This window comes from Schistocerca cancellata, chromosome 4, assembly GCF_023864275.1.
Source record: "Schistocerca cancellata isolate TAMUIC-IGC-003103 chromosome 4, iqSchCanc2.1, whole genome shotgun sequence".
In the NCBI taxonomy this organism is placed as follows: domain Eukaryota; kingdom Metazoa; phylum Arthropoda; class Insecta; order Orthoptera; family Acrididae; genus Schistocerca; species Schistocerca cancellata.
Window position 1 is genome coordinate 146,478,889 of NC_064629.1, and position 23,605 is coordinate 146,502,493.

A 23,605-nucleotide genomic window follows, 5' to 3' on the forward strand; every position below is an offset into this window, starting at 1 on the left:
TGGACCACCTCCAAGGCTCTTCTCTTCCAGGGCGACCTTTCAGGATCAAACCTTCCCAAGCTGTGATCGTCAGGTCGCCCACCTCACGGAAGTCATTCTCGCTGCTGCTGAATATTCCATCCCTCACCCTACTACTTCTCCACGTCGCGTACCGGTCCCCTGGTGGTCCGCAGCATGTAGAGACGCTTTACGTGCTCGTCGACGTGCTTTACGCACCTTTAAATGCCACCCTACAGTGGCGAATTGTATAAATTATAAACGATTACGTGCTCAGTGTCGTCGTATTATTAACGAAAGCAAGAAAGCCAGCTGGGCTGCTTTCACAAGCACCTTCAACAGTTTTACTCCTTCTTCTGTTGTCTGGGGTAGCCTGCGCCGGCTATCTGGCACTAAGGCCCACTCACCAGTTTCTGGCTTGAAGGTCGCGAATGAAGTCCTTGTGGCCCCTGAGGCTGTCTCCAATGCCTTCGGCCGCTTTTTCGCAGAGGTTTCGAGCTCCGCTCATTACCACCCTGCCTTCCTCCCCCGCAAACAGGCAGAGGAGGCTAGGCCACCCAACTTCCGCTCCTCGAATCGTGAAAGTTATAATGCCCCATTCACCATGCGGGAACTCGAAAACGCACTTGGCCGATCACGGTCCTCCGCTCCAGGGCCTGATTCTATTCACATTCAGATGCTGAAGAACCTTTCTCCTGCGGGTAAAGGTTTTCTTCTTCGTACATACAATCGCATCTGGATTGAGGGACATGTTCCCGCATGCTGGCGCGAGTCTATTGTTGTCCCGATTCCTAAGCCGGGGAAGGACAAGCACTTTCCTTCCAGTTATCGACCTATCTCGCTTACCAGCTGTCTGTAAAGTGATGGAGCGAATGGTTAACTCTCGATTGGTTTGGCTGCTCGAGTCTCGACGCCTTCTTACCAATGTACAATGTGGATTTCGTAGGCGCCGCTCTGCTGTTGACCATCTGGTTACCTTGTCGACCTTCATTATGAATAACTTCTTGCGGAAGCGCCCGCCCGCGGCTGTGTTCTTTGATTTGGAGAAGGCTTACGACACCTGTTGGAGGGCGGGCATTCTCCGCACCATGCATACATGGGGCCTTCGCGGTCGCCTCCCTCTTTTTATTCGTTCCTTTTTAATGGATCGACAGTTCAGGGTACGTGTGGGTTCTGTCCTGTCACACCTTTCGCCAGGAGAATGGGGTGCCACAGGGCTCAGTTTAGAGCGTCGCTCTCTCCGCCATCGCGATCAATCCAATAATGGATTGCCTCCCAGCTGATGTATCAGGCTCCCTTTTTGTGGACGATTTTACCATCTATTGCAGCGCGCAGTGTACACGTGTCCCGGAGCGCTGTCTTCAGCGTTCTATTGACAGTCTTTACTCCTGGAGTGTCGCCAATGGCTTCCGTTTTTCTGCCGAGAAGACGGTCTGTATTAACTTCTGGCGCTACAAAGAGTTTCTCCCACCGTCCTTACGACTCGGTCCCGTTGCTCTCCCAATCGTGGAGACAACCAAATTTTTAGGCCTTACATTTGACAGGAAACTTAGCTGGTCTCCACATGTGTCATATTTGGCCGCCCGTTGTACCCGTTCTTTAAATGTCCTCCGTGTTCTCAGTGGTATGTCGTGGGGAGCGGATCGAACCGTCCTACTTCGTCTATATCGGTCGATCGTCCGCTCCAAGCTGGATTATGGGAGCTTCGTATACTCCTCTGCACGGCAATCCATCTTACGCCGCCTCAACTTCATACAACATCAGGGTTTACGACTTGCGATCGGAGCATTTTATACTAGTCCCGTAGAGAGTCTTCATGCTGACGCTGGGGAATTGCCACTCACCTACCGGCGCGATATACTGCTTTGTCGGTATGCCTGTCGGCTACTGTAAATGCCCGACCACCCGTCTTATCGTTCCTTTTTTGACGACTCTCTCGACCGTCAATACGGGTTGAATGTCTCTGCCCTGCTACCTCCTGGAGTTCGCTTTCGTCGCCTCCTTCAACACCTTAATTTTTCACTCCCTGCAACCTTTCGAGTGGGCGAGAGCCACACGCCACCTTGGCTCCAGGCTCAGGTCCGCGTTCATCTTGACCTCAGCTCGCTCCCAAAAGGTTACCCCCGGTTCGGTCTACCACTCCCGTTTTGTGGAACTTCTTTCGAAGTTCATCAACATGACTTTCATTTATACAGATGGCTCTAAGACCAATGACTGGGTCGGGTGTTCTTTTATTGTCGGGGCACAAAGTTTCAAATACCGGCTCCATGGCCATTGTTCGGTCTTCACAGCTGAGCTCTTTGCCCTCTACCAGGCTGTTCTTTACATCTGCCGCCACCGACATTCTGCTTATGTCATCTGCTCCGATTCCCTGAGCGCCATCCAGAGCCTCAGTGATCCGCATCCGGTTCACCCTTTCGTGCACCGGATCCAACGCTCTCTTCGGCAGCTGGTGGACGTCGGTTCTCCGGTTAGCTTTATGTGGGTCCCTGGCCATGTCGGTATCCCTGGGAACGAAGCTGCAGATGCCGCGGCCAAGGCTGCGGTCCTCCAGCCTCGGACAGCTTCTTGTTGTGTCCCTTCGTCCGATTTTAGCAGGGTCATTTGTCAGCGCATTCTATCGCTGTGGCATGCCGATTGGGCAGCACTTACAGACAACAAGCTTCGGGTCTTAAAACCTCTTCCCGTGGCTTGGACGTCCTCCTCACGCCCTTCTCGGCGGGAGGAGGTAGTGGGTGCCTCCCACTGTAAACAGTGTTAGGAGATTCCCGATTCACCTCCCTGACCGAAATCCTCTTTTCTTCCCCTTTCTCTGTTTTTACCCTTTTTTAAGGATTGGTTAGTCTCCTTTTCCCATACATACTTCTACATTCTAGCGGTTGCACCTTTCAAGTCACAGGTGGTCTTGCCTATGCTGCTTCAGCATAGTGTTGGGTTCGTTCTCTGGCTGACTTCCCTAGTTTTTTTACCATTGACAACATGCCTCCTCTTTACGTTTTTAGCCTTTTCCCTTTTATTGTTCTGACTTTCCTGAGATGTCACATTAGCGGAATGGACCACATTTGGAACAAGGGAGTGATGACCTTGCAGTTTGGTCCCTTAAACCTCAAACAACCATCCATTTGCAGCTAGTTTCAGAACAAGATTCCAGATGTCCAAATTGACATGAGTAGCGCTATGTCAGACCCTGCTAAATAAAGTGAAAGTAATTCTGATATATCAGGAGAAATTACACCAATGACAATGCCAGCACTACGAAACCTCCATCAGATTTCATTCTGGGTGGGTCAACATTATATAGATCAGAGGAAGACAAGGTGTCAGTGAACATGTTTTGTGGGCAATTCGTAAAATGACAGTAGGCGACTTTAGGTATTTATTCACCAAAAGCAAAGTTCCAAATCACAGGAGGAAAGACGCTACTTGCTAAGAGAAGCATAAAATCACAGAACTGCTAGATCTTCGCTGCTGTTCTGGAATAACACGCGACAATATAGAAATCTGTCCAAACTAAAACCCATAATCAACTTAGAAAAAGTATTTCTTCCTGAAGTAGATGCAATTATTGCAATTTAATATGCTCGTTGCTTCATTAAGGGATGGAAATTTGTATCTTACACTCAAAGCTGTGTATTACATCTCTAGCGATGTAATGTGAAGAGATTTGGTGATACGAAAATTTTAGTTTTCTCTCATAGAGAAAAGGTCAGTGTCCAGACAAGTTTGCTTCGCTATATCATAATTTCATTTTCAGTTTCCTGCTTTACCGTGTGGAACGAAATACCAGAATTGAACAGAGCTTTACCACAACGGTCAGATGCCGACTTACATAGATGGGAAGAGAAATTTGGCACACATTTCGGTTAGCACCGAATATGAACCAAATATTTGTTAAAAACAAGGAAATGCCTAGAAAACGTTGATCAGCATCGAACCTATTTGGTTTCCATTAAGCTTTTAAGATACTATTGTTTAAAAAGTGGTAGGAGTGAAAGTTCTTACTCTTGGCACCTAGCCAAAATGAGTCGGAATATAAGCCTACTGGTGCAGTGAATCGTTCAGATATTAGTAAAGTCAAAAGCATCTCTATATGAAAGTCATTAAGGATAAGACATTGTCTATTTATGAAGGCGAGGAAATGAGAATATTATCCTCAGTAAGTCATTCGAATGTAGAAATTGGGAATGATTGCACGTCTTGCAGAAGCTGTAGAATTCAATAATGCAACAAAATATGGATATACTAAACGAGTTAGCTGGAATACATTCTATGATAGCAGCTTTGTGATGGCTACTAAAATTGACAATGTATTATTTCGCTGGAATAAATTCATGGACTCTTCAGAGAAGTCACAGTGAAAATTCATCTGTAAGCAGTTAATGCAGAATTTCAGTGATGGACATAAACACGTGACAAACGGTGCCGAAAATTTTACTGTAAACAGCAGGTCAAATAAAAAGCGTAAAATGTACATTCCAATTCAGTAAGTTAAAGCTCAACAAGACGATTGGTGACACCTGTAAGAAATGTAATTGTGGAAAATGTAAGAAAGTAATCGAACAATGTAGTTAGCTTTCAGAACACCTGATAAGTTTTGCTTTCTACAGTAGTCTTAACCAAAATAAAGACAATCAAAAGTACCTACAAATTAAAGTAGAACACTTCAGTTAGAATATTCTTCCTATGAAGTTTCGACCATAAATCATAAAATGGCATAGCTCTGCTAATTTTGGTCGAACTGCCTGCTGCCTCGGTTTTATATGTGTAAATCATTTCTAGCGTTAAAATATTTGAAATGTGCTGCTCTTTCCTTCAGTAGCTTAGTATTTAGTTGGATGCAGTAGCTCTTGTAATTATTATTGTGGGAAAGTACATTCAATACTGGCCAGCTATACAGTGAAGATAAATTCCTCTTTGTGGAAAGCAATTTACCTTTGTAACATACTTAATACCTTAATTTGGTGTGAGTAATATCTTTGGTTTTCAAAGATATCCTGTTGATTAAACGAAGTATTGGGTTTTTCAATAAAACTTAGACTATTCGGAAAATGGTTGCAGAGGACAAGCAATGTTATTTCTTCCCATTAGTTTTATGTGCAGTGTAGTTAGCATATGCAAAACATCGACTGCAAACTAGGAAACATCTGTTCTCATTGTTTATGTAGTCTTCAAACGACCACCATTTGATTCTCTTCTTTACAAGCTCATAAGCTCAGATTTCATGACTGCACCACATAATAGTAAAAAGACTTGTATGGTCGAGGGCACAAGTGTTGCTGAATACAGCCAGTAATGTCTCCATTAATGTTTTCATCTTGTGGATGGTTCAATCACAATCTTAAGAATTCTAACAGTCAGCGATTTGCATTATGAAAAGTTTTTGATACTCTCAATAGGGAAGGTTGGAAACTAACAAGACAGATTAGTCTATTGTTGACTTTTGCATTTATTCTGAGTACGTTCTCAGACTGATGCATTTTCCTTTTTAGAGTAATACCTCACTTTTGTATAGTTGTCAACTCTCACACGCTGACAAAAGTGTCACTTCATACCAGTTGGAGCGTTGTATCTGATAACTGTTCCATCATACTACTCCCCCTTGATTTTATACCTCTTAGATCTTCTCATGGAACAGTCCTTTCTTTGTTCAAAAATACTTTGTCCTCTGACAGTTGTGTGCATAACTGTTTACATTTTTGAAGCTTCTTGAGTTGCAGGTTCACAGATGCACCTTCATCTTCGTAGCTGAGAATAGTGTAGCATTTTCTGCAGCCACTGTTTAAGCTGCATATAAAAAGTATTAAAGAGATTTTATCTTTTTGCAGGTGAAGACTAAACAGTAACCGAAAGGAATTGGATCTACTGCAATGCAGCATTTTGTGGTGCTGTCTACTGGATCCACAAAACTTGTTTAAATTTCTACTGAGATAAAAATTGGGTGTAAAAATGTTCTTACTTCTTGAAAGTTTTGTAATAGATGAAAATCTTTGGATTTCTAGTCTACACTTTAATATATAAGCAGTATATTAATTTTAGTTTCCTTGCTGACACTCTAAATTTTAATGTAATTCCTGATGTTAAAACGACTCTTTGGTATTAGGGGAAGGTTCAGTGTTAAGTGACTGGAAAAATTTAATATTTTAAAGGAAAAGAATATCTTGGTTTGTGGAGACTAAAAATATTTTTGAAAATGTCATTTTCTGTTAGTTAATAAAGTATTGTATTTGGGATTTATAACTTCAAACAGTTTCTACTTGTAACTTAAATCTTATGGCAAAGATACAGAAAGCAATAAAGTAATATATAAATTTGTGTGTTTACTTTCAGTGATGCAGATCAGAGGGATAAAAAGTTACATTTTTGAAATACATGGCATATGTTGTCTTAACACAGGCCAGCTATAACTTAGTTCATAGTGTAAAGAGAACACATTTATAGAGATGGAAGTAATTGATTAGTGTAAACAACTGCACATGCTTGTAGCAGATTACAACAAAAGGGATAAAATTTTGAAAATTTAGTCTTTTGAAAAACTTAAAGTATGGGAACGTTGGTTGGACAGCTAAATCGTTTAGGTAAACTCAGAATCATCAGAGCAAGGCAAGATCTGAGTACAGGATGTCGAATTCTGTGTACCATTAAATTCGAAAGATTTAATGTTGACATAGATGGGTCTACTAGATACTGTAACTGGTGCTGGCTACAGGAATAACTACCAGCCATTAACGCAATGTAGATTTCATCACTCCAGCGGAGGAAATTGGTGTAAAATATTTATTGAACAGAGTAGTCAAACAGCAAAGAAAGTTACTGTAGACATGTTCTCGTACTAGATTTCTCGTACTAGATTTCTCGTACTAGATTTCTCGTACTAGATTTCTCGTACTAGATTTCTCGTACTAGATTTCTCGTACTAGATTTCTCGTACTAGATTTCTCGTACTAGATTTCTCGTACTAGATTTCTCGTACTAGATTTCTCGTACTAGATTTCTCGTACTAGATTTCTCGTACTAGATTTCTCGTACTAGATTTCTCGTACTAGATTTCTCGTACTAGATTTCTCGTACTAGATTTCTCGTACTAGATTTCTCGTACTAGATTTCTCGTACTAGATTTCTCGTACTAGATTTCTCGTACTAGATTTCTCGTACTAGATTTCTCGTACTAGATTTCTCGTACTAGATTTCTCGTACTAGATTTCTCGTACTAGATTTCTCGTACTAGATTTCTCGTACTAGATTTCTCGTACTAGATTTCTCGTACTAGATTTCTCGTACTAGATTTCTCGTACTAGATTTCTCGTACTAGATTTCTCGTACTAGATTTCTCGTACTAGATTTCTCGTACTAGATTTCTCGTACTAGATTTCTCGTACTAGATTTCTCGTACTAGATTTCTCGTACTAGATTTCTCGTACTAGATTTCTCGTACTAGACACTTCAGACCTTTGTGAATGGACATGTGAAATTTGTGTGGAAAACCTGGCAGTGAAAAGTATTGTGGTTAAATATATTTGGTTTGAAATTAGTGATACTTAAATTAGTCAAGTGATATTTCACATAGGCATAACTGTCAATATTAAAATTTGGGTTAGTGATGGAAGTGAAATTAGCAGTGTGACAATCTATTGCATTTCTTCTAGTAGATTTATATAGATCTGAAAATGTTCAGAACTGCTAGCAACAATTGCAGGTCATAAATTTCCTAGTGCTAGAGGTTGATGTAAGATAATGTCCAATCAAGTGCTGCATACTTTCTATATACTATTGGACAGCAAAATCTGGTAAAGATTAAGGCTGTACCTAAGGAAAACTGTAGTATTGTAATACTAGTCCATCAAATGCAATCCTGATTGCATGAACAAAGTTTTCCAAGCAAGGTGCACCCATATGGATAATTTATAAGCTTGCATAATACAAGGAGTTAATGTCTAATCCTGATAACCAGACAGGTATCACCGTCAGTGATAAACTACTCTCGGTAACAATACTGCCAACACTAAAGAATGGAAATCCATAACTGAATTATGGAATGAATAAAAACTGAAATGTAAGACTTCAGTTTGTCACAACCTATGTAAAACAAGAAATAACCAATGTCGAACAGAAATATACTAGGATCAATTACCAAATACTAACTGAAAGTGAGCTGAAAACACTACAGAAATGAGTCGTTTCTTTAAGTCCTCTTCAATAAGGAGCTATTGTGTAAGATTAACTGTTGACAAGCAGGAAGATATTAAATATGTCCTGAGGTCAGTTTATCTTCTGCACATTAACTGCTGTTCCTGTGTATTTTTTTTGGTAAAAGATACCATGTAGCTCTGAACCATTATTGTAAACAAACGTCGCAGAAAGATCTCTCAACCTTGCAAGTACTGTTATCAGGTCATCGTACAGCTGAGAGGAATACTCACTTCGGGATGAGATATTCCTAGCTGCATCTAAGAGTAGCGATAGTAAACGTTTGTCTTTCAATATTCATTGTTCTGATCGCAATTTGCCCTGAGGCCACAGAGTAATAACTGCAAAGTACACAGGTTTCTCTGTTCTATTTGTTACCCAAAACTCTTCCTTCAATTAAACAAACAAATGTTCTGCACAGGTCAAAAGGTAAGTCCACTGGAAGATTTCACTTCCATTTTTCAATATAAAAGGAACTAGTCTGAACTGTCAGTTTCTGTAGCTGCATATTGCAATGAATGAACGAGATACTGGCTGAGAATTGTAGAGCAATCCCATATGTACCAACAAGTTTTCCGTAAACACGGGGCCGGCCAGCGTGGCCGTGCTGTTCTAGGCGCTTGTCTGGAGCTGTGCGACCGCTACAGTCGCAGGTTCGAATTCTGCCTCGGGCATAGATGTCGGCCGTGTCGGCCCTTTGACAGTTATGGACACTCTTAAACCCTTCGGAAAGAGGTACTGCAAACGGTTTACTAAAAGGAATACACTGGTCAATCTGACTTCTGAGCATTGTTTATCATTTTATTAAATAGTGTTTTAATTCACATTTCATATTTTTGAAGACATTTAATGTGCCTTGATGGTCTACAATTTCTGTAAAAGGCAAATGTCTATTAAAAACCTGAAAGTATTATGAACACTTACTTTAAAGGTAAAAATTTTGTACAAGTATGGTGACAAAACTATCAGGGGAAGACAATGAAGAAAGGTCTAATATTCTGCAAAATGCACTAGTCACAGTGGACAAACACAAACTCCCTGAAAAATGAGCAACAGTTACTTAATTTGGAGGTGATATTCTGGACCAGACGCCTCATCTGTAAAATGTCAAATTTGGCTGCCACAGGCCTATGGACGTGTTCAACATCCTAGACCTTGTTGGAATTAATATGTGGATCCTTCAGACACACGACAGCAGAGAAAGTTAGCTGGAGAAAGTTTTCAATTTACTCTCCTGTGTGTACCATCAAGGAAAAGACATGTGCATTGCGAACCCTGATACAAGTAAGGTACCAGTATGGAGACCTTAGTATGCAGCATGTGTGCACAGTGTTAAAAGGTGGTGGCTTTGAAGATATCAAACTTACTTTGGCGTTATTGCTACAGCAGTTACAATTTTTTGTACCTGACCTATAGGCAAAGTACTGAAGTAACTTAAGTAAAACGGAAAACAAAGAGAAACTTTACCAGTTAAAACGACTGCTAGCGGTCCTCCAAGGTAGCTCGCTAATCTGCTTGGAAATGTCCACAATTGCTTCAAGAAAATGTTGCAGCGAAAGAATGCGATAAAAATGTTTGCTTGGCTTGGATGTACTGTCGGGCTTAAAAGTACTGGAAAGGGAACTGAACCCCTATTACATGTGGTTTGCTTGCAGCCCAAATAAGTTCCATGGGGTCCTCTTATATCTCAGTATGTTAGAATATACAGTAGGGATACAAGAGATCCCTAGACAACTAATCTGGATGACAGTCCAGATGCAGTTAATGTGTTGCATAAATCAGGAGACGCCTATTTAGAAAATAGGACAATGACATTTCAAAAACATAAACTAATAACTTTTTCACACATTTATTAATTCTTCGTCAGAAATGGTCTAAAAGATTTTGCACGGAAGGAAACTTTAAACTTTCACGATACTTCAAAGCAACCTTGCTTTCTAAAACACTTTACAACCACCACCTATTCATCATATGCTTGATGAGTGGTTTTTGCATGGTGTTTAGTGAACTAAAAGCGAAAATCGCTATTAAGTGTTAAGACTTCCATGGAAGCCTTCAAATAATAATTTCACTGTGTTCATGATGGCATGTGGTCTATGTGCAACTAGTTACCCTATCGCCCTTGTTAGTGGTTTAGCTGAGGGCGTTGCGGCACAACCCACGTCCTTGCTGGATTTCCTCACTGTTCCCTTATTTCTGTGTGACACTGTCATACGTCTAGTGGGGTCAAGAATTGATGGGAAATTAATCAGGAAATATAATTATCCTATGTATAAAATATCAGTTAGTTGGCAAACCTAGCCCAGTTTGCGTTTATGATGGAAGTAGATATTCAAAGATGGCTGATGGAGGAATACTGACTGTTCCGTGACGTCAAAACAGATGACAATCTTTCCAAATAAATGCTACAGGTCTAAGCTGTCAGAATCAGATGATGAAAGATAATGGCGAAGAGCAGTAACCTGGTAAATTTTGGACGACAGCAGTGCTGCGTCATGGCCCTGTAAGATCATTCTGAATAAAAAAAGCAAAAATGCTTACCTCAATAAACTCGCCAAATATCTGCTCTTACAATAAATTTTTCCGGCACTGCTCTGTGCAGTGCTGGCCGATAGATTTGTCATTTATGAAAGGAAGCAACTGATTTTTCTTTTGCAACAATCGGAATGATCATGGATTGGAGAAATTAGTGAAATCTTTAAATTGAAATGAATGCTTGTTAAAAATTACTTTATACCAAAGATTATTATTAGGACATTTTTAAAACGCTTACATGGGAGTCCAGATACATTACTAGATATGCGCGAGGCTGCTTTTTACCTTATACAATAATACTCAGGCTCCGGCATCGCTGCACCGCGACCGGGCCAGCCAACACGATACACCAGACAAGCGACAACTTACTGCTACAGCTACACAGTTCCTACTGCAGTCAACACTGCTCTCTGGTAAGCGATTCTCTTATACCTTGCGTATCGCAGGCAGCGGATGAGCAATACATCGAAATTGCATCTGCTCAGACCTCTTACACGGTACCTGCCCAGGCTGCTTTGGTTGGTTGGTTTGGGGAAGGAGAACAGACAGCGTGGTCGTCGGTCTCGTCGGTCTCGTCGGTCTCGTCGGTCTCGTCGGTCTCGTCGGTCTCGTCGGTCTCGTCGGTCTCGTCGGTCTCGTCGGTCTCGTCGGTCTCGTCGGTCTCGTCGGTCTCGTCGGTCTCGTCGGTCTCGTCGGTCTCGTCGGTCTCGTCGGTCTCGTCGGTCTCGTCGGTCTCGTCGGTCTCGTCGGTCTCGTCGGTCTCGTCGGTCTCGTCGGTCTCGTCGGTCTCGTCGGTCTCGTCGGTCTCGTCGGTCTCGTCGGTCTCGTCGGTCTCGTCGGTCTCGTCGGTCTCGTCGGTCTCGTCGGTCTCGTCGGTCTCGTCGGTCTCGTCGGTCTCGTCGGTCTCGTCGGTCTCGTCGGTCTCGTCGGTCTCGTCGGTCTCGTCGGTCTCGTCGGTCTCGTCGGTCTCGTCGGTCTCGTCGGTCTCGTCGGTCTCGTCGGTCTCGTCGGTCTCGTCGGTCTCGTCGGTCTCGTCGGTCTCGTCGGTCTCGTCGGTCTCGTCGGTCTCGTCGGTCTCGTCGGTCTCGTCGGTCTCGTCGGTCTCGTCGGTCTCGTCGGTCTCGTCGGTCTCGTCGGTCTCGTCGGTCTCGTCGGTCTCGTCGGTCTCGTCGGTCTCGTCGGTCTCGTCGGTCTCGTCGGTCTCGTCGGTCTCGTCGGTCTCGTCGGTCTCGTCGGTCTCGTCGGTCTCGTCGGTCTCGTCGGTCTCGTCGGATTAGGGAAGGATTGGGAACGAAGTCGGCCGTGCCCTTTCAGAGGAACCATCCCGGCATTTGCCTGGAGTGATTTAGGGAAATCACGGAAAACCTAAATCAGGATGGCCGGACGCGGGATTGAACCGTCGTCCTCCCGAATGCGAGTCCAGTGTGTAACCACTGCGCCACCCCGCTCGGTAGGCTGCTTTGTAAACACTGTCCGGATACGACATATCACACATGAAACTTCGCATCACAAGGCCAAGCAATTCTATCACGATCTGAAAAGCATTGAGGACAAGACTTCACCTTAATCTGATGTACAGGTACAGCTCCAGCTCGTGTACCACATGCCTGCAAGTGTTTACCTCTATGTTTACTGTTAATATGAACCCTGGTTTTGTTCGCCTATTATTAGCATAGACTTCACTTTTTCCTTGTGTGGTATGAACAAGAGAAATAGAGCCTCAGAATCAATTTCAGTAGCATCCACAGTAGTTGAGACTACAATAGACAAAATTGTTTTCAGATGTGGTTCCGACAACTTCAGGATTGCAGCTCAAATGGGTGCCTCTTATAAATGTCGTGTAATTACATCATGTAACAGAACATTACTACAGCTTCGACCATTGATAAAAAGCGATGTTCGCCATATGTGTAATGTCGTATGCTGTGAACTGTTTTTCTAGTGTCGGCGTTATTCTGACCACTCCTCCTCTTCACTGTTAAACTGGAGACACTTGGAGCAGAAACAGGGTGTGGAGCTACTTGTTGCAACAGTAGGGTTGTCATTTGTTAGAGACTGAAGCGGTCATTCAATCTGCTGCCCCTGAAATTGAACATCATTTCTCGCGGGGATCAGACATGGTTAAACACTTACAGGATTCCCAAGGGTATTTTCGTCCCATCGTTAAAACTACAAGAAAATGCGTGTTTTTCTAACCACCCCTAAAGTCAGAAACAGGCTGCAATGAATTATATCTTAGACTGAACACCATCTCCCGAAACACTTCTGATTACCAAAAGAGCTGGCCATTATAAAACATTAAAATGGACACAAAGAAACAATGGTACACAAATAACTAAAAACTAACCAAACCACCATAAAAACCATAACAAATTAACACATGAGATGGGTAACATCGAAAAAGAAAACAAGGTATAAGCATTGCTTACGCAAGGAACTCAATATAAAAGCATATCCCGAAACTGAAATCAAAACCATACACATACCAACAATCGGGTATCTATCAGCTTAGTTGCAGAGATGGTGAAAAAATATGCACTAGGATGATTGGGAGGACATCCAACACAAGATACAGAGAACATATCAGAACAATGTATTGCGTGGATGACCATGCAGTTGAGCGCCCCACAAATCCATCATCGGAGCACTGAAGTACGGTACAAACCATTACACATTTGTAGATCATCTAAAAGCGGAATACCACAGACCAAGCAATATTGAAAAAGATATGAACATCATAGGACTCAGTAAAGGCAGACACCCCTCCCCCTTTCAAAGAAAATTCCCACATACACAAAGCATTAACACAAAATAAACAGTTGCTCAATGACTAAATAAACAGGGGAAATCAGACGCTATATGAATTAACTGAACTCCCCCACCCCCTCTTTTCACTTCTTGCGCCCCATTGTTTCGTCTGACGCTTCGTCACACTACTTTGCTCTTCCCCCCCTGCGGGTCCGGGGATTAGAATAGGCCCGAGGTATTCCTGCCTGTCGTAAGAGGCGACTAAAAGGAGTCCATCCCCCTCACGGGGGTAGTTAGCGCCTGCGTCCGGAGACGGACGGTTTCACGACCTATAATCGTGGTCTTTTTGGTTTTTCACTTCTCGTTTCTTTCTTCCTTTTGTTCGTCCCTTTCTTTGCTCTTCTCCACCTCACTGTCTTCCTTACTCTTTCCCTTGACTTCTCCTTGCCTTCTCATTGCCTCTTTCTCCTTGCCTTCTCATTGCCTCTTTCTCCTTGCCTTCTCATTGCCTCTTTCTCCTTGCCTTCTCATTGCCTCTTTCTCCTTGCCTTCTCATTGCCTTTTTCTCATTGCCTTTTTCTCCTTGCCTTCTCATTGCCTTTTTCTCCTTGCCTTCTCATTGCCTTTTTCTCCTTGCCTTCTCATTGCCTTTTTCTCCTTGCCTTCTCATTGCCTTTTTCTCCTTGCCTTCTCATTGCCTTTTTCTCCTTGCCTTCTCATTGCCTTTTTCTCCTTGCCTTTTTCTCCTTGCCTTTTTCTCCTTGCCTTTTTCTCCTTGCCTTCTCATTGCCTTCTTCTCCTTGCCTTCTCTGGTCTCCGCCTCGGCGTGTGAGACAGTCTGTCCTCTTTCTCCCTCTCTCTCTTCTTTTTCCTCTTCTTCCTTCCTCCCTGTGCGTGCCTGAAGGCCGACGCACGCGTTGCCGGTGACGGGGTAACGCGTAAGTCCCCGCCCTGGGTAGACATGTAAGGCACGCGCGTACCCCCTGGTAAAGGCCAGGCCCGGGGAGGGGTGATTGCCTGAGCTGATACCTTCTGACCATGCCAATTGGTCCCTCCGTCTGTTCTCGGGAGGTGTGACCTGAGGTGTAAACATTCACCTAAGGCGGGAGTGCCCTCTGAGAGGGTCCCCACAAGGAAGGAGCGCGCCACCGGAGACGCTGGCAATCATGGGGGATTCCTCCGCAATGGATTCTACTCCATCGCTTTCGACTTCGACCCAAAAACGGAAACGTGACCAGCCAACAGTGACAAAAGTACTACCGCCTGCCCCACAGTTCCTCGTAGTTTCTCGAACTGAGGACGGAAAGGATTTTTCCTCTGTCAACCCTTTCGTTATCCAGAAGGGCGTAGATGCCACAGCCGGATCTGTGAAATCTTGTACCAGGTTGCGTAACTGTACCTTATTACTAGCAACTGAGAGCGCCTTTCAGGCACAAAAACTGCTTCGGGCCACACTCCTGTACACGTTCCCTGTCCGGGTGGAGGCCCACCGAACTTTGAATTCGTCTCGTGGTGTAGTCTATACTAGCTCCCTCGACGGATTGACTGACGAGGAGATTCAATCTTTCCTCGCTGAGCAGGGCGTGACGGCTGTCCATAGGGTCATGAAAAAGGTCAACAATGACCTTGTACCGACCCGGACACTTTTCTTGACCTTCGATAGTGTTAAGCTGCCATCGCGCATCAAGGCGGGCTACGAGGTTATTTCTGTTCGCCCCTATGTCCCGACACCTACGCGCTGCTACCAGTGTCAGCGTTTCAATCACACTCGACAGTCTTGTTCCAATGCGGCTAAATGTGTCACTTGTGGCAGGGATGCCCATGAGGGTGACTGTCCACCTCCGTCTCCTCATTGTGTGAACTGTCAGGGTGACCATGCCGCCTCCTCCCGCGACTGTCCTGTCTATAAGGACGAACGTTGCATCCAAGAAATTCGTGTCAAAGAGAAAGTGTCCACCTCGGCTGCTCGTAAGCTATTGGCTAGTAGGAAGCCCACGCTGCTCCCAGCGGGGAAATATAGTACTGTCCTCGCCTCTCCTCGGACTACCCGGGAGGTCGCAACCCAGACATGCGATCTGACCTTCAGCACCACGGTCGTCCGTTCGGCCAGTGCTAAGATCGCGCGGTCGACGTCTCCTCTTCCTCCCATCACACCCCAGACACCAGCCACTTCCTCAGCTTCTGCTAAGTCGAAGACCCCGAAGTCAGATGCACGGTCCTTCCAGAAGGAACCATCCCGTGCAGACTTCCTCCGTCCCTCGACCTCCCAGCCTTCGACCGGTACTTCCACCAAACGTCCTTCCAAAAAGGCGCATAGGAAGCACAGTTCTCCTTCTCCGCCACGGCGCATCTCTTCTCCTGCGCCACCCAGCGGTTGCCGCCCCAGGCCGTCATCCGTTTCGCCTGGCCGCACCGCCGGTAGCCGTACATCTGGCCGTTCACCGGCGGAGGAAGCTCCCCCTCCCGGCCATCCTCCCGAGATGGCCGATGACCCTATAGACCCCATGGACGATGACTGTCCGCCTACTGATAGCGGCGGCAGTGCTCGCTCGAAGCCAGGCCCTAAGCGGCCTTCGAGGTGACCCCTTCTCTCATCTTCCTTTTCTTACGATGGCACTTATTCACTGGAATATTCGCAGCATTCGCTCCAACCGAGAGGACTTGAAGTTGATGCTCCGCTTGCATCGTCCGCTCGTCGTAGCCCTCCAGGAAACGAAGCTACGCCCATGCGATCAAATTGCCTTGGCACCCTACACCTCTGTGCGTTTTGACCTACCCCCTATGGTAGGAATCCCAGCTCATGGAGGGGTTATGTTGCTGGTCCGGGATGATATTTACTACGATCCCATCACGTTGCACACCGGCCTGCAGGCAGTCGCCATCCGCATTACTCTCCCCACTTTAACGTTTTCCTTTTGTACCGTTTACACTCCCTCGTCATCTGCCGTTACCAGGGCAGACATGATGCAACTTCTTGCTCAGCTACCTGCACCGTTTTTGTTAACTGGAGACTTCAATGCCCACCATCCCCTTTGGGGTTCTCCAGCCTCCTGCCCGAGGGGCTCCTTGTTAGCAGACCTTTTCAACCAGCTCAATCTTGTCTGCCTTAATACTGGCGCCCCTACTTTTCTTTCGGACACATCTCATACCTATTCCCATTTAGACCTCTCTATATGTACTCCCCAACTTGCACGCCGGTTTGAGTGGTATGCTCTTGCTGATGCATATTCGAGCGACCACTTCCCGTGTGTTATCCATCTCCTGCAGCATACTCCCTCTCCGTGCTCCTCTAGTTGGACCATCTCCAAGGCAGACTGGGGGCTCTTTTCTTCCAGGGCGACCTTTCAGGATCGAACCTTCACAAGCTGCGATCGTCAGGTCGCACACCTCACGGAAGTCATTCTCGCTGCTGCTGAATATTCCATCCCTCACCCTACTTCTTCTCCACGTCGCGTACCGGTCCCCTGGTGGACCGCAGCATGTAGAGACGCTTTACGTGCTCGTCGACGTGCTTTACGCACCTTTAAACGCCACCCTACAGTGGCGAATTGTATTAATTATAAACGATTACGTGCTCAGTGTCGTCGTATTATTAACGAAAGCAAGAAAGCCAGCTGGGCTGCTTTCACAAGCACCTTCAACAGTTTTACTCCTTCTTCTGTTGTCTGGGGTAGCCTGCGCCGGCTATCTGGCACTAAGGTCCACTCCCCAGTTTCTGGCTTGAAGGTCGCGAATGAAGTCCTTGTGGCCCCTGCGGCTGTCTCCAATGCCTTCGGCCGCTTTTTCGCCGAGGTTTCGAGCTCCGCTCATTACCACCCTGCCTTCCTCCCCCGCAAACAGGCAGAGGAGGCTAGGCCGCCTGACTTTTGCTCCTCGAATTGTGAAAGTTATAATGCCCCATTCACCATGCGGGAACTCGAAACCGCACTTGGCCGATCACGGTCCTCCGCTCCAGGGCCTGATTCTATTCATATTCAGATGCTGAAGAACCTTTCTCCTGCGGGTAAAGGTTTTCTTCTTCGTACATACAATCGCATCTGGATTGAGGGACATGTTCCCGCATGCTGGCGCGAGTCTATTGTTGTCCCGATTCCTAAGCCGGGGAAGGACAAGCACTTGCCTTCCAGTTATCGACCTATCTCGCTTACCAGCTGTGTCTGTAAAGTGATGGAGCGAATGGTTAACTCTCGATTGGTTTGGCTGCTCGAGTCTCGACGCCTACTTACCAATGTACAATGTGGATTTCGTAGGCGCCGCTCTGCTGTTGACCATCTGGTTACCTTGTCGACCTTCATTATGAATAACTTCTTGCGGAAGCGCCCGACCGCGGCTGTGTTCTTTGATTTGGAGAAGGCTTACGACACCTGTTGGAGGGCGGGCATTCTCCGCACCATGCATACATGGGGCCTTCGCGGTCGCCTCCCTCTTTTTATTCGTTCCTTTTTAATGGATCGACAGTTCAGGGTACGTGTGGGTTCTGTCCTGTCCAACACCTTTCGCCAGGAGAATGGGGTGCCACAGGGCTCAGTTTTGAGCGTCGCTCTGTTCGCCATCGCGATCAATCCGATAATGGATTGCCTCCCAGCTGATGTATCAGGCTCCCTTTTTGTGGACGATTTTACCATCTATTGCAGCGCGCAACGTACACGTGTCCTGGAGCGCTGTCTTCAGCGTTCTCTTGACCGTCTTTACTCCTGGAGTGTCGCCAATGGCTTCCGTTTTTCTGCCGAGAAGACGGTCTGTATTAACTTCTGGCGCTACAAAGAGTTTCTCCCACCGTCCTTACGACTTGGTCCCGTTGCTCTCCCAATCGTGGAGACAACCAAATTTTTAGGCCTTACCTTTGACAGGAAACTTAGCTGGTCTCCACATGTGTCATATTTGGCCGCCCGTTGTACCCGTTCTTTAAATGTCCTCCGTGTTCTCAGTGGTATGTCGTGGGGAGCGGATCGAACCGTCCTACTTCGTCTATATCGGTCGATCGTCCGCTCCAAGCTGGATTATGGGAGCTTCGTATACTCCTCTGCACGGCCATCCATCTTACGCCGCCTCAACTCCATACAACATCGGGGTTTACGACTTGCGATCGGAGCATTTTATACCAGTCCCGTAGAGACTCTTCATGCTGACGCTGGCGAATTGCCACTCACTTACCGGCGCGATATACTGCTTTGTCGGTATGCCTGTCGGCTACTGTCCATGCCCGACCATCCGTATTATCGTTCCTTTTTTGACGACTCTCTTGACCGTCAATACAGGTTGTATGTCTCTGCCCTGCTACCCCCTGGAGTTCGCTTTCGTCGCCTCCTTCAACACCTTAATTTTTCACTCCCTGCAACCTTTCGAGTGGGCGAGAGCCACACACCACCTTGGCTCCAGGCTCAGGTCCGCGTTCACCTTGACCTCAGCTCGCTCCCAAAAGAGGTCACCACCAGTTCGGTCTACCACTCCCGTTTTTTGGAACTTCGTTCGAAGTTCAACAACATGACTTTCATTTATACAGATGGCTCTAAGACCAATGATGGGGTCGGGTGTTCCTTTATAGTCGGGGCACAAAGTTTCCAATACCGGCTCCATGACCATTGTTCGGTCTTCACAGCTGAGCTCTTTGCCCTCTACCAGGCTGTTCTTTACATCTGCCGCCACCGACATTCTGCTTATGTCATCTGCTCAGATTCCCTGAGCGCCATCCAGAGCCTCAGTGATCCGTACCCGGTTCACCCTTTCGTACACCGGATCCAACGCTCTCTTCAGCGGCTGGTGGACGTCGGTCCGCCGGTTAGCTTTATGTGGGTTCCTGGCCATGTCGGTATCCCTGGGAACGAAGCTGCAGATGCCGCGGCCAAGGCTGCGGTCCTCCAGCCTCGGACAGCTTCTTGTTGTGTCCCTTCGTCCGATTTTAGCAGGGTCATTTGTCGGCGCGTTGTGTCGCTGTGGCATGCCGATTGGGCTGCACTTACCGACAACAAGCTTCGGGCCTTAAAACCTCTTCCCGTGGCTTGGACGTCCTCCTCACGCCCTTCTCGGCGGGAGGAGGTCGTTTTAGCAAGGTTAAGGATTGGACACTGCCGGTTCAGCCATCGCCATCTGCTGACGGCTGCGCCGGCGCCGTTCTGCCCATGTGGGCACTTGCTGACTGTTAGACACATTTTAATGTCCTGTCCCGATCTTAACCAACTGCGCCTCGATCTTAACCTGCCTAATACTTTCGATGCCATTTTAGCGGATGACCCACGAGGAGCTGCTCGTGTTCTTTGTTTTATCAATTTGACAAACCTCGCTAAGGACATTTGATGTTGTTTTTTAATCCTATGCCTGTCAGTCTCTTTTAGCGTGTTTTCCCTTTTAGTTGTTGTTGTCAACTTGTGCCTCGCGGTGCATTTTTAGAGTAGTCAGGGCGCTAATGACCATTGAAGTTGTGCGCCGTAAAACCACAAAAAAAAAAAAAAAAACTTTGCTCTTATGTCCACTCATCTTTGTTTCTTTCCTCTCTCCCCCCACCCCACCATTTTCTTTGAAAATATTGAAACAGCAACGTAAATAAACATACAATTAACTGAAGAAGGATAGATCAAAGACAAACTAGTGACAATGTTATGTTGGCAACGCTACAAAACATTACGCACCAAGTATAAGGAAAAGTGCACTGTGTAAAATAGTAAGAAATGCATAGTTACGCACAGCAACGAAAAATTAGATATAAAGCATCAGTGTCGGATGAAGTAAGACAGCAAAGACGCGATAGCAGACATTTCTTGATGTAGGCGAGAAACCAAGTAGAAATCACCGTTAAGTAAAAACCCACAGATTAACGAACTGTCTTTTGATATTAAAAACGAATCAGATCTTTAATTACAGACCACTGATGACGTTTTAATGATTTTGGTCGCTGCGATTCACAGGGGAGACTAGTGCAAAATTCAGTGCACTGCAATACACCGGCAACAATCCATGCCGCAACTGTAGTGCCGGACCAATAAACACTTCAGACATTTGCTTCGGACAGCCTGTATACAGGATAAGCACCGGTCGCGAGCACTGCTTCAGCGTAGCTTCCAGGAAGTGAATGGCGTCTTGGCACAATCATTACAGCCGGTGCCACCAAAGGCTCGTGTGGGTCCTATCAAGCCTAGATTTACTTCTGGAGAAGATCGAACACACATTAAGACACACACACAAAATATTAGATCACTTTATTAAAGTTTGAACAATATAAAATTCTTTACTTGGAAACAATTCATGTCCATAGGAATGTCTGTGTATTTGACTTGCTGACCACCATCACCTATTCCTTAGATGTAATATGATAGTCTCCCTCTCAAGGTACAGTTGTTTATAACTTCAATATTCAGTTTTGACGTCTGATACGACTCGCGCTGCAAGACCTGAAGTAAGACGATGCTGTCGGCTAAGTAGTGACTGCAGAGTGGGCTGAAAGGAACTGCTCTCGTCCCACAGCGGTGGCGTATGCAACCTCTTGGGGCGTGTTTACGCCGACGTCTTAGCTGTCCTGCTTCAGGCAACGATGGTCCTTGTGAATCCGTCGTCAGGTACCAACTTTGCCATGGGACCTCATTCTTCAGATGACACCACTGTTTTAATGGTGTAAATGTGCCCGTTCTTACAGAAAATGACTAGAGTTTAACAAACTAGATTTGTTTGTTATATCTTTATTTCCTTTTCCTAAAAATTGATTTAATATTTGAGATAATGTGTTTATGCGAAAAATATACGCCTCGACATGTCGGACTAGTTCATTCACTTAACATTTCACGCGTTTCAACACAAGTTGGACTAGTTCATATAACTGCATATACTACATTTACAAAAAAATTTAACAATTTCCGGAAAGAAAGAAATGTGTACAAAATGGCTTGGAGGCCAATTTGTATTTTTACAGTCGATGAACGTATGTTTCCTTCCCCTTCCAAAACCGTGGAATCATTTATTAATGGACACACACACACACACACACACACACACACACACACACACACACACACACACACACACTCTGCCGTTAGATACGAATTATAGTGTATAGTGTAGCGATGTGTAACATGGCTATGTCAGAGCGTGAGAAACAGCACCGTGTAATTTTCAACGGAAGAGTTCGTCCACATATGGAGCATCCTCTGCTCCAGCATGGCAACGCTAGACCACACACTAGCACCGCGTCGTCTGCAACAATCTGAAGTCTCGGCTACACTGCGCGTCGTGTGCAACAATTTGATGTCTAGGCTACACTGCCATCAATAGTCCTAGATACAGGCCCGACTTAGCCTCATGTGATTTTCACCTGTTTACAAAACGTAAACTGTTCTCTTGCTGGAAGAAATGTGTTCGTTACCAGGGTGACAGCTGAGAAATAAATATGGAGAGATGAAGAATAAAGATGTAGAATGTTAACGTTTGTTGAGTTTAAAATGGTTTAAGAGTTTTCACGTAAAAATATGAGGCGTCTCTCTCTCTCTCTCTCTCTCTCTCTCTCTCTCTCTCTCTCTCTGCATTTAGTAGGCTTCTGATTCCGCTTATCGACACTTCGCGACAGACCGAATTTGAGTTACCATACAATAAGCAAATGTCTTCTTGAATACTCACTTGGTGCACCGTATGCAGAGGGGGAGATGGAGCACCGCCCGTGGAAGCACGCAGCCGGCCGCTGTGGCCGAGCGGTTCTAGGCGCTTCAGTCCGGAACCGCGCGACTGCTTCGGTCGCAGGTTCTAATCCTGCCTCGGGCATGGATGTGAGTGATGTCCTTAGTTAGGTTAAAGTAGTTCTAAGTTTAGGGGACTGACGACCATGGATGTTATGTCCCATAGTGCTCAGAGGCATTTGAACCTTTTTTTTTGTTGTTGTAAATACAATGATTTTTTTTTTTTGTAGTTGCCATTGGTCTTCTATGTATCAACACCACTAGCACTATAGCAGTGTTGTGAGTTTCTCGTCGACTAAGCAGTTCAACCACGCTCCGTAGACTGACGCAGTGCTCACCACTGGATACCTTCAGTACCACTCTCTGTTGTCATTAGCAGCCAATATTGTGGTTGCATGGCAGACAATACGTGAGGCGTCAAATGCCGTAAACATCACTGGCCTTTGCGATCTCGCAGTCAAGGAGTTCCTTGTAAGGGTAACACCTGTGTCTGTATTTGACAGTCGGCATGACAATGCCAAACCACACACGAGCCCAGCGAGATCTGCAACAATCCGATGCCTTGAGTTCACTGTCATCGATCATCTTCCTTTCAATTCCAACTTGGCCCCATCCAATTTTCATCTGTTTCCAACACCTGAAGACCACCTTCGAGAACTTTACTTCGACAGTAACGAAGTGACGCAAGCAGAGGTAAGGTTGTGGCTCCATTAACAAAGTCAAATATTCTACGGTGATACACTACTGGCCATTAAAATTGCTGCACCACGAAGATGACGTGCTACAGATCCGAAATTTAACCGTCAGGAAGAAGATGCTGTGATAGGCAAATGATTAGCTTTTCAGAGCATTCACACAAGGTTGGCGCCGGTGGCGACACCTACAACGTGCTGAAATGAGGAAAGTTTCCAACCGATTTCTCATACACAAACAGCAGTTGACCGGCGTTTCCTGGTGAAACGTTGTTGTGATGCCTCGTGTAAGGAGGAGAAATGCGTGCCATCACGTTTCCGACTTTGATAAAGGTCGGATTGTAGCATGTCGCGATTGCGGTTTATCGTATCGCGACATTGCTGCTCGCGTTGGTCGAGATCCAATGACTTAGTAGAATATGGAATCGTTTTGTTCGTTAGGGTAATACGGAACGACGTGCTGGATCTCAACGGCCTGGTATCACTAGCAGTCGAGATGACAGGCATCTTATCCGCATGGCTGTAACAGATCGTGCACTCACGTCTCGATCCCTGAGTCAACAGATGGCGACGTTTGCAAGACAACAAACATCTGCACGAACAGTTCGACGACGTTTGCAGAAGCATGGACTGTCAGCTCGGAGACCATGGCTGCGGTTACCCTTGACGCTGCGTCACAGACAGAAGCGCCTACGATGGTGTACTCAACGACGAACCTGGGTGCACGAATGGCAAAACGTCATTTTTTCAGATGAATCCAGGTTCTGTGTACAGCATCATGATGGTCGCATG

The 23,605-nt window shown here is 45.6% G+C and overlaps 1 protein-coding gene across 1 annotated transcript in view; it reads left to right on the forward strand.

The window, feature by feature from the left end:
• Positions 1-6,220, forward strand: part of LOC126184947 (uncharacterized) — a 51,468-nt gene extending 45,248 nt beyond the window's left edge. Inside the window, exon 4 of the mRNA XM_049927621.1 lies at positions 5,823-6,220. Coding sequence (XP_049783578.1) covers positions 5,823-5,833 — 11 coding nt within the window. The 3' untranslated portion in view covers positions 5,834-6,220. The remainder of the gene's footprint in view (positions 1-5,822) is intronic.
• Positions 6,221-23,605: the final 17,385 nt, after the last annotated feature.